Raw genomic sequence first — 11,279 nt, 5'->3', positions numbered from 1 at the left:
TTGGGTCCTACACAGATCTCAACCCTCCCCTACCAAAGAAAGTGTTGAGTCAGCTTCACGCTAAATGTATTAATACCATGCAACTTAGCAGAAACTAATGGAAATATTTGATGGTAATCACCATGAGGATCATGATGATGGTGATAATAGCTAACATTTATTGAGAACTTACTGTGGTCCAGGTCTTGTGCTAAGCTAGAAAGAAGGGAAAAGTGGGGAAGTGGACAATATGGGGTACAAAGATGGAAAAGACATAATCACCATCTAAGGGACAGACACACCTAAACAAAAGTTCTCACAATAAAATGAGAGGAGAGTTTTGATTTATATAAAATGCAGTGGGAGGGCAACCAACCCGCCAATTATTTCAAAAGGCAATAGTGGGCAACCAATCATTTTAAAGGTCAACCCATGATCCATGCATAGTCAGCTTGTGCACAGCTTGTGCACCATGGGGATAAAAGGCATGCTGTTGTTCCGGTCAGGGTCCTTGCCTGCGAGAGTGGCCACTGCGTTGGTGCTCTGGGGCTTGGACCCTGGCTAGCCAGAAAATAAACCACCTCTTGTATGATTGCAAAAAAATAATAAATAAATAAATAAATTAAATAAAATTCAGTGGGAGCATAGCAGATTTAGAACCTAGTTCTGCCTAGAGAAGTCTAAAACGGCCTTCTGAAAGAGTTTCATTGAATTAAGTCTTCAAATACGAGTGGGAGTTTCCCAGATGAGTAGACATGAGGATATAGTGAGGCAGTGTTGCAGACGGAAGTGAAATTATAAGTGAAAGCATGAAGGTGTGAGCCAGCATAGCCAAGGAAGTGCAAGAGTTGATATTGAAAGGTGGGTGAAAGCCAGAGCCTTGTACACCTTGCTGAAGTATGAATATATCCTCTCAGTATATATGGAATCCATTGAAGGTTTATGAGTTAGGGATGTGACATGAGAATGATTTGGATTCCAAAAAGATAATCTGGTTACAGTGTGTGAGATAGATGGTAGAGAGATAATATTAGAGGAAAGATAGTTTTAAGTCTACTGGGATAGTTCAGATAAAAAGAATGAGGGCCCCAACTGAGGCACTAACAATGACGGTGAATGAAAGGATACAGTTTCATGATATTTGGGAGTCACTCTGTGTCCAGACCTGGTGCCTCGATGGATATGTGGATCCAGATGGGTAGGTGATGATGATCATGATGATCATGATGATGATTCAGTTTTCGTATATAGATTTTTGTGAAGTGGGATGTCTTTTCTAAGTGCTCCCATGGTGCCCAGGCTTACCTCTATCTCAGAACTCACTATATCATATTTGTCTGTCTATTCCAATGGGTGATAAGCTTCTTGAGGTGGGAAATTATGTATATTTTTTCGGTTCTAAGCAGTGTGCGCAATAAACATTGGATTGGATTAGATTGGCCTTAACTGAAATAAATGGAATAACTCTAAGCTTTCTAGAATGGAGCACTGGGTGGATTACCATGTCTTTAACCAAAATATGGAATAGAGGAGGAAAAGTCAGTTTGGAAAGATGCAAATACATGGGTACATAATCTGCTTCATTTTTAATTAGTTACATTTAGGTGACTGTCAGAGATCTCCTGCAAGATACTGTTGATACTATGTATTAGCATTGAAACCAGTGCTTACCAGAGGTAGGGAAGGGGAGGTACTGTATTAATTTCATTGCCATAGAGTAGGCAAAAGTCTCTTTTAGAAGCTTAATTACTAATGAATGTTTTGCTTTTGCTTGTTAAATCATACAGCAAGATAAAGAAACGACTATAGCACCATGGCCTTCAAATGAGAGAGGTAAATAAATAAATAATATCCATAATTGTACTGTGTTTTTCAATTAAATAATTAGTTCTGTCATATAGTTTTTCAAGTTTGGCTGACCCCTGATTAAAAATCTGTGTTCATTTTCGTACAGGAAGATAAGAAAATATTCATGATTATAAATGTTATCATCCTACATTTTGGGGTGATTATTGGCTGAATAGGCCTTTTGGAATTTGCAAAGTATGGACAAGTTAGAGTCCCTTCTGTGACTGCCTATCCTCATAGGCAGAGTAAGTTCCTGACACCTTGTGATTTGGGATTCCTGATGCAGAGAATTCTCCCCAGGAAAGTCTTCATCCTCTGTTGCCATCTTTTCTTCTCAGACATAAAAACACTTCCTATTTCCCATCTCTGTAGGGCTGAACTAGAGGTTAGCTAAGTCTCTGCCAGTCTCTGCAAAAGATTTCCATGTGAATTCTACCTACACCAAAAACACTAGTACATCACTCAGGTGACCATGGAGCACCTCAAATCTCAAATACACAAAACCAAATTCATCATCCTCGAAAACCCTGTTCTCAGTTCCTCCTGTTTTTATCCAGGCACAAAACCTGACTCATCTTTGACACTTTCCTATTGCTCATATTCTGCATCCCAAAGGTGTCACATTCTGTCTAATCTACTCCTTACACTCTCATAAACTTCCTTCCCTTTCCATTCATGTTACCCCTGCCATTAACTGTTGCAAGCATTTGTCTCTAATCTCTTCTTCTTCCTTTTAACCTCTCCTACATTTTGCTGTGAATGCAATCTTCCAAAAATACAGCTTTGGACATATAATCCCTCTACTCAAAAGTCCTCGGTGGTTCCCCCTTGCCTACTGAATAAAGTACAAAACAGGTCATTCTAGTGGCAGGGGGGCAGAGTGAGGGAAGATTAAGCTGGCAAAGGAATTTAGGGCCAGAAGTTAGGGAGTTCAGGCTTGTTCCTAAGGGCAGTGATGAGCCACTGGAAGTTTTCAGGCAAGGAAATTCAAAAAAATCATCAAGTCATATTATCCTTGGAGCTACTGCCTTAACTTGCATAAGTAAATACACCCTTGACAATGGTGATACCAGACATTATGGTACCCAGCAATGAAAACTATGTCATTTCTTATCTTTAACATTATTTCTTTCCCCTAGGAATGAGAAGTGCCTCATTTCTCACCCCAGCTGTTTCTGCTAAAACATCAAGTGTCACCAAACAACCTCTACCAGATGTTCCAAGACAAGAAGCAAGTAACATTTCTTTTGTACCAGATATACACAGAACAAATGAAGTATGAAATTATGATCAAATATTGGTATAAAACACTTTCATTCATTAAGTGACAATTTAGAGCAGACTTACCTCCTGAAATTTGCTAGGCACTACAGTAAGATTTTATAAAAATTGAAGTGAAAACCCCTGTAATAGTCCTAAGCTACTTCAGTGTATCAGTGTTCATGGCTATCATTGATTTTAGTATTGCCAAGCTACAAATGTGGAGAATACCAGTAACAATTTGTCAACTAGCAAAAGAAAACTGGTGAGCCTGAGATTTTAAATTTGTTAGAGACATCCAAATTTGAATACTGTATTTGTCTCAATTTTTAATTTTTAACAGTGATTACCTGAAGCAACTTGAGTGTTCCCACTTAATAGCCCTTAGGTAATGGGCTTCCTAACTGGTGAGCTACAAGAGATTCAGGGTACATATTTGTGCCCTGGAGAGGAAGCATCAGACTGAGCTTTTGTGAGTCACTTCTCTTCTAGTGCTGCTGCCTGGTGCAGGAACAGCCATAGTGTCTCACTCTGTTCCCTTTGTCACCAGTGCTCAGCCATCTAATATTGGAAAGTTAACAGCAGACATTCATGGTGCAGCTCTTGGTCACAGCATAGGTTGCCTGTGTGGGCTGCCAACTAGGTATTACAGGAATGAAATACACATCCTTGGCTCTGTTAGCACTGTATTATTAATAATTGGTTCTGCTGCTCTAAAAAGTTATCAAGCAGGAAATTACTGACGTCTTCCCAAATGAAATCTATATAACTAAGCTAAAGAGTGACATCATGTGCCATATCCTGTGTTAAATACATAGTAAGTGACAGATTCACTTATGTGTAATGGCTAAAATATAGCACGTCTGCCACAATAGGCTTCATTGATAAACATTTATGAAACACCTGCTGTATGCAGAGCACAGTGCTACTCTGTCAACATCCATAATCAGTATAGTCAGTGTCTAAAGAAAGAAACTTAACTACTTTGAGATATTAATAGTTTAATAATTGTACATAGGAATTAATTTTTTTACTAGCCTCAGAATAGAGCCAGAAAAAAAGCATCCCCTGAGTATGCCCTGGATGGCAAACTTAATAACTACATATCTCACCAAAAAAAGTCAATAAACCAGTTTAGATCACCAGTTTCTAAAGGAGGCTTTGAAATATGTTGGATAACATGAGTACATCAAACAGTAACAAATATCACATTTATTTTGACAAATAGCATGAACATTTTATGACAATAGAATAAGACACTATTTTCCAACTTGTTTTGCCCATCCCACCAGTGTCACGAAACTACTTCTGGTGGCTTGTGTTCATCTCTCAGGCCTGGAAAAAAATTAAGTCTACTTTGTTAAATTTATCTCCCTGTTCAATTACCAAAGCAAGTAGAATTCTTGGCCAGGTCAAAGAGTCACATTCCATGTTTGCAGAGAACCCGCTCTCTGTTTCTCCTATAGTTAGCTTTGTTTAAAAACCTCACATTGGCCAGGCACAGTGGCTCATGCCTGTAATCCTAGCACTCTGGGAGGCTGAGGCGGGAGGACCATTTGAGCTCAGGAGGTCGAGACCAGCCTGGGCAAGAGCGAGACCCCACCTCTAAAATAAAAAATAGAAACACGTTATTTTATTTTAACTGTTCAGGTGATTACCTTCCATGCTGATCAGTGTGTCTCTTCAGTTAATTTTGGAATACCGATAAATTCAATGAACCTTAGAATTATGAAACTAATATATATATAATCTAAAACAAATAAAATATGGATATTTGTTAAAGTGGGCATTTAAAATAAGTTATTAAATCATTTTCTTAAATTTTTATATTTTATATGTGAAAAATAGCCAATGTTCATATTATTTAAAAACTCCTTTGGGGACTTTTGTTTCATTGCTGAATTTTTCTCATGGCATACATAGGTGACACATGCTGATTCGAGTATAAAAATGACTAAGAAGTCAAGCTTCAGCTATGACTCAGGTAAACATTATCAACAATTATTAAGTATATCTTACAACCCATTAATTAATTCATTCACTTAACTAACATTTATTGAGCTCTCCTGCTACATGCCAGTCACTATGCTAATTATTGAACATACAAAGTAGAAAAACCATGATCCCTATCCTGGGTTTTTACAGTTTAGTGGGAAAAAGATACGTCAATAATCACAACCCAATATGATAAGTACATACTGGAGGTATATACAAAGTCCAGTAGAAGCATAGGGAAGCAGAGGAAGCTTTTATAGAAGAAGCCACAGTTGAGCTACAAGTAAAGGAGGAGAAATAATTTTCTAGGCAAACAAGTGGAAGACGGTAGAAAAAGCCTATCAGAAGAAGGAAATACATTTACCAAGATATAAACATTAGAGCATAGTGTGTTTAGAATTTCTTCAGCTAAAAGTTCAAGTTAGAGAATTACACAAGATGACACTTGACCGGTAGATAAGGGATGGTCACGCTGGAAGCTCAGACTTGTGGGGGGAGGGGGGAGGGACACTTTTTGAAACCTTAAAATTTGTACCCCCATGATATGCCAAAATAAATAAAAAAAAAAAAACTTGGACCATTGAGATAGTGGAAGGCCATGCCAAGCATTGACCTTTTTTCCATTTATCCAAGAGTAACTGTTGAAAAATATCAGCAGGGGCATAACGTGGTGAGAATTGGCCTTTTCAAAAGTGAGAAAATGGAATTAGAAGTAAAGAGACAATAAAAATAATAACAGCATTTATTAAACACTTGCTATGTACCAGGTACTATGTTAAGACATTTATATCCCCTCATTGAACCATCTCAATAATGAGGTCAGTAATATTGTTATCTACCATTCTACATATAAGTAAACTAAGCCTCAGAATAGCAAATTATCTAGCCCAAGATCACACAGTATGTGGCAAAGCCAAAGTCTGAACCCATGTCTGTCTTAATCAATCCTTACCATAACACCATGCTGCCCCTTAACTACAATTAAGGAAGTTATTATAATAGTCAAGGTGAGAAATGAGTCCTGAAAAATGCAGTGGCAGTGAGGATAAAGAGTTGGACCTAGATTTGACTTAAATTAAGGAAATTGAATGGCCGAGATTTGTTTACTAATTGAATATGAGAGATGAAGGAGTTGAGGACAACACCCAGATATCTTGACTGGGCAACTAAGTGGATAGTGAAGAGTGGTGCTATTCAGTAGATAGGTAATACAGAAGGAGAAACATGTTTGGAAGAAAAGAAATAGTTCAGCTTTGAATATTTTTATGAGTTTGAGATGCCTGCAGGCATCCAAGTAGGACATGTAAGTGAAGCAGTCAAGCAAGAAGTTAGAGATACTGGTCTAGGACTCATGGGAGAAGCAAGAAAAAGAACACTTTATATCAAAACCTATGAGAACAGCTTTTGTTATTTCCCATAAGGTTTGATATAAGGTGTACTTTTCAAGGTAGAATATTCTATCTCCTTTTAATTCCTTCTTTGATCTAAGAGTTATCCATAAGTATGTTTCTTAATTGCCAAGAAATTAACATGTTGGGTCACATTTTTTATTACGTTCATAGAATTTAGCCGGGAAATCTCTACCACATTAAAGTTGTTAAGGTTTTCTTTGTGGCCAAATATGTGATTGATATTTGAAAGTGTTTCGTGGCCATTCCAAAAAACATATATTCTCTGCTTGAATGGTATAAGAGACTCTAAATGAATATTAAGTTATGGTTATTGACATTATTCAATTATTCTATCTTTTGTCTACTAGACTATCTTTTCTTACTGTGTACTAGATGTGTGCAGCCGTCAAAGATGTGTATTGAAATTCTCCATTATAAATGTGTTTCTATCACATTCCCATTGCATTTCTAATACGTTTTACACATTTAGGCTCTTCAAGATATTTAATCCTCTGTATTGCTGGAAACCATAGAGTTATTTATTTTTTTAGAAGTTGCATTACAGGCCAGGCACAGTGGCTCATGCCTGTAATCCTAGCACTGTGGGAGGCAGAGGTGGAAGGATCACTTAAGGTTAGGAATTTGAGACCAGCCTGAGCAAGAGTGAGACCCCATCTCTACTAAAAATAGAAAATTTAGCCGGGTGTGGTTGTGTGTGCCTATAGTCCCAGCTACCCAGGAAGCTGAGGCAGGAGGATCGCTTGAGCTCATGAATTTGAGGTTGTAGTGAGCTATGATGAGGCCACTGCGCTCTAGCCAGGGCAACAGTGTGAGACTCTGTCTCAAAAAAAATTTAAAAAAGAAGTTGCATTAGATACCTATTTCTGAGTAGCAAATTACCCTAAAATTTGGCGACTTAAAAAACAAAACAAAACAAATCATCTTCTTACACTTTCTGTGGTCAGGAATACAGGTGCAGCTTAGCTAGGTCATTCTGACTCAGGGTGTCCCATGAGGTTACAGTCAAGGTATCATCCAGCAGTGCTGCAGTCATCTGAAAGCTTGATTGGGACTGGAGGATTCACTTCCAAAGTGGCATGCTCAAAGGGCTGTTGGCAGGAGGTCTCAGTTTCTCACCATGTGGTCCTCTCCATAGAACTTCCTGAGTATCCTCATGATATGGCAGCTGGCTTCCCCTAGAGCAAGTGATCCAAGAGAGAGGGGCTGAAGTCACAGTATATCTTATGATCTTGTCTCAGAAGTTACACACCATCACTTCCATCATATGCTGTTCATTAGAAGCGAGTCACTAAGTCCAGTCCATGCTCAAGAGGAAGAGAATTAACCTTCACCCTTTCGAGGGAGGAGTATCAAAGAATTTGTGGGCATAATCTAAAACCACTACAACAGTGTTATCTTCACACTTAATTTATCAAGCTTGCACAGTATTAATTCCAGCTCCTTCCTTTCCAAAACTGAACGCATGCAAAAACATACTCGCCCACAAAGAAACTCAAGAAGTTACATACAATTTAAGTAAAACTTTTAAAACAGACCATTGGAATTTATTGATTACTCACAATACACTTGACATTTATTGGGAAAAAATAAATACCAATTTACCTTGACTTTGAACCAGCCCTAATTGGTAATACTACCTTCTATTATTCAGAGAAGTCTGTTTGTCTAAGACTTTCATTTAATCATGTTTTTCCATATTTGATATGCACCATTCCAGGATTCCTATGGACATGTTCTATATGAAGATTTGCTCTAGTATCATTATCCAGATATATTCACTAAAATCCACTTGTGGAACTATATGTTATACAAACATGTTAGACAGTGTTTGAGTGGGAAGAGATTAATGATATGAAGACTAATGAACAAACTTTGAGCAAATACATATATAAAGAATTCATTTAACAAATAAATGGTATTGGGTGCTCGCTATGTGTCAGGCACTAAAAACCAGTCATTCTAAAACAGCATAGGAAATTCTATATAATAAAAGGGCCTTTTGGGGACACTGACAGAGGATGCCTGGGCAGACTGCAAGGAAGATTTTCTGGAGGAGGTGGCACAAGATGAACAAACCCTAAAGGATGGGAAGTTTAAAAGAGGGACACAAGAGTTGCAGACAAATGGAATAGTAATGGCAAAGGCCCTCGGGTGTGAAAAACGTGACACGTGTAGGGAATTGAATGTTGTTCAGTACCTTTGGACTACAGAATACATGGCCGGAGATTAGGACGGCAAGGTGGGCAATGGCTCCAGGTTTTAAGGTATATTTTGTGCCACACCAGAAGCCCCTGTAGAGTTGAAACAGAGGGAAACCACAGGGAATAAGGACCTAGTAAGATATGTTAATTACCATTTTACAAGTAGCTTGTAAAAGATACCAAAAAATAATAATTTTCTTTTTTCCGTCTGAAAATCTACCTGCAGCTCAGACAATCATCCCTCCTCAGGATTCACCAAAAAAGTAAGTGTCTAATTCTGATTAGAACATAGAATACAATATCATCATACCTAGAAAAGGGCTTCATCTAATCTGGTATTGAATATGATTAGAAAACTATAATTTTAATCAATCATTATCAAATAATGATCTTCAGATGTTTTCTTACTGTAGAGCAGGGGGAGGAAACTAGGAGTTTTGAGGAGTTGGTAGAAAGTTAATTATGAGACAGCTCTGATCAAGCAGAGCAGGTAAAAGGGACTCACCTATCCTCTCTGCCTCCAACCCCATGTTCTTCCCAGCTCACTACAAAATAAACGTAACTCTGGTGGATCAAGAATCTAATATCAGAATTTGAGGGAACGTTCCATAAATTATTAGCCCAAGTTATAAAATCAATCTCTCTTGACTTTTCAGGCAACAGAGCAGCCATCAAATCTGCTGTCAACAAAAAGTAAGTATGATGAAATTCACTCAAAAAGCAACATATTAAGGATATTTTCTAATACAGTATAAGAGAAAAATATGTGAATCAGACAACCAGCAATCATCTGTTGACAGTCATTCTCCCTCTTTGCCCTTTTCTCTTCCTTGACTTTCACTCTCAGTTAATCTTAGGTTTTGCGGGGTCCAAAGTCAATGTTAAGAGAGAGTGTTGGCTCTTTGGGCAAGGGGGCTCAGGAGGATAGGTTAGGGAGCTTTAGGAGGTCTAGCTATCACAGGAAGAGCATCACATATCACAAACCCATTCCATAATGGGAAGCCATTAAGGGAAATGCCTTTGCAGTCCACTGCAGACCTGGCTCAGGGATGAGCATCCTGCGCCGCAAGCAGGCGAGCCAGGCTGCCTGGATTTGTCTCTTAATTTTCTCGGGAGCAAGAAGAATCTTAGGTTGGCTACTCTTCGTGATCACCTGAGAACTGCAATTTGGACCAGGCAAAGATAAGAAGGTGAATTTGATAAGCCCCAGCTCTGGGGCTAGACAGCAAACATAAGCAAATCAGGGGTTCAGGGAAGTAGCACACACTCTCACACACTCTTTCACACATACACCAGTTCAACTTATATACCATGCAACAAACACAAAGACACACTGGCACCAAAAGAAGGATATTTCTCAGTTTAATAATATAGTGAAAATAAGCTGAAAATCATAGAGTATTTATCACATTTCACTTCATTAAAAATTATTTTAAGAATGCCCCTATTTTGTATATCAAGCTTATAAATGCTTCTTCTCAACTGTCCTAAAACCAAAAAGGTAGGTCTGCTATATATGATCTCTGATAATAAGAAAATAATACATATTGAAATTCTCAGTTCATATGTATTAGAATGGATTTAGATTAATTTAAACTAAGAATGAGTTAGTAACTTCTCTTTTTATGTCTGGATATTATTCTTAGAAGTGCTTGCTTTACTACATGTTTATGTAAAACAAGTGTTTTTCAACCATATGCTATCATCCCAAAATATGTTTTGCAAACTCAATTGCCATTTTCCAGTCTGTGGTTAAAAAAATAAATGCAGTGAAAGAACTAGATAGTTGTGAAGGTTGCACAGTATTGTGAATGTATGTTATGCCACTGGACTCCTTGCTTTAAAATGGTAAAATGAAAAATTTTATATCATGTGTACTTTATTATAATAAAAACGTATTAAGAGAGGAATAAAATGACTCATCCCTGGGTTGGCCTTCAACCCTCTAATGGGTCAGGAGAGAGTATGCTACATACAGCAAGGTGTTAACTTTTCTTTCAATGTTGGCCTAAACCTAAACCATCTGGGAGCTAACATGGAGATAATTGGGCTGGGGGCAACAAGTACATTATAGGGATCCTATTATTCCCCCTGGTGCCCAAATACCAGGTGTTCAGCCTTTGATGCCACTGACTTGTATATAGCCTTGAGGAGTACAGTTCCTATGGAAGGTAAGTATTCTGGGTCTGGCTGCTTAGAAGGTAACAACGTAAAACCATACTGTTTTATTACAGGCAAGAGGATTTTTGTGTTCCCAAAATACATCTGCAATAAGTAGGAGGATATAAACAGATACAGAGTTTTACAGATACACTTTTGTTCTATCCATGAGCCAGTCTGAACTGTGACAGTGAGCATAATTCACCACTGAGGAAATGGTCATTCATGTTTGGTCCCTGGATTTATACTTCAGCTCAGATAGAAGGGGACCCCAACCTCCCTCTATTGCTCAGCCTTCTTGGCTCTCTTTGAACCCCATTTCTAGCTAAGCCCTTTTTTCTACCTAAATTAAGATGTTTCTTTAATTCATCATCTGTCCTCTGCCCCCTATCCAAGATAGTTTGCACTGATAATATTTTGTTGG

The 11,279-nt window shown here is 38.0% G+C and overlaps 1 protein-coding gene across 1 annotated transcript in view; it reads right to left on the bottom strand.

Moving 5' to 3' along the window:
- Window positions 1-4,284: 4,284 nt before the first annotated feature.
- Window positions 4,285-11,279, bottom strand: part of LOC105871725 (RNA binding motif protein X-linked 2) — a 63,997-nt gene continuing 57,002 nt past the window's right edge. Inside the window, exon 7 of the mRNA XM_012765186.3 lies at window positions 4,285-7,669. Coding sequence (XP_012620640.2) covers window positions 7,599-7,669 — 71 coding nt within the window. The 3' untranslated portion in view covers window positions 4,285-7,598. The remainder of the gene's footprint in view (window positions 7,670-11,279) is intronic.

The sequence above is a fragment of the Microcebus murinus genome, chromosome X (genome assembly GCF_040939455.1).
Source record: "Microcebus murinus isolate Inina chromosome X, M.murinus_Inina_mat1.0, whole genome shotgun sequence".
Classification (NCBI taxonomy): Eukaryota; Metazoa; Chordata; class Mammalia; order Primates; family Cheirogaleidae; genus Microcebus; species Microcebus murinus.
This window is presented reverse-complemented; position numbering and strand designations above follow the sequence as displayed.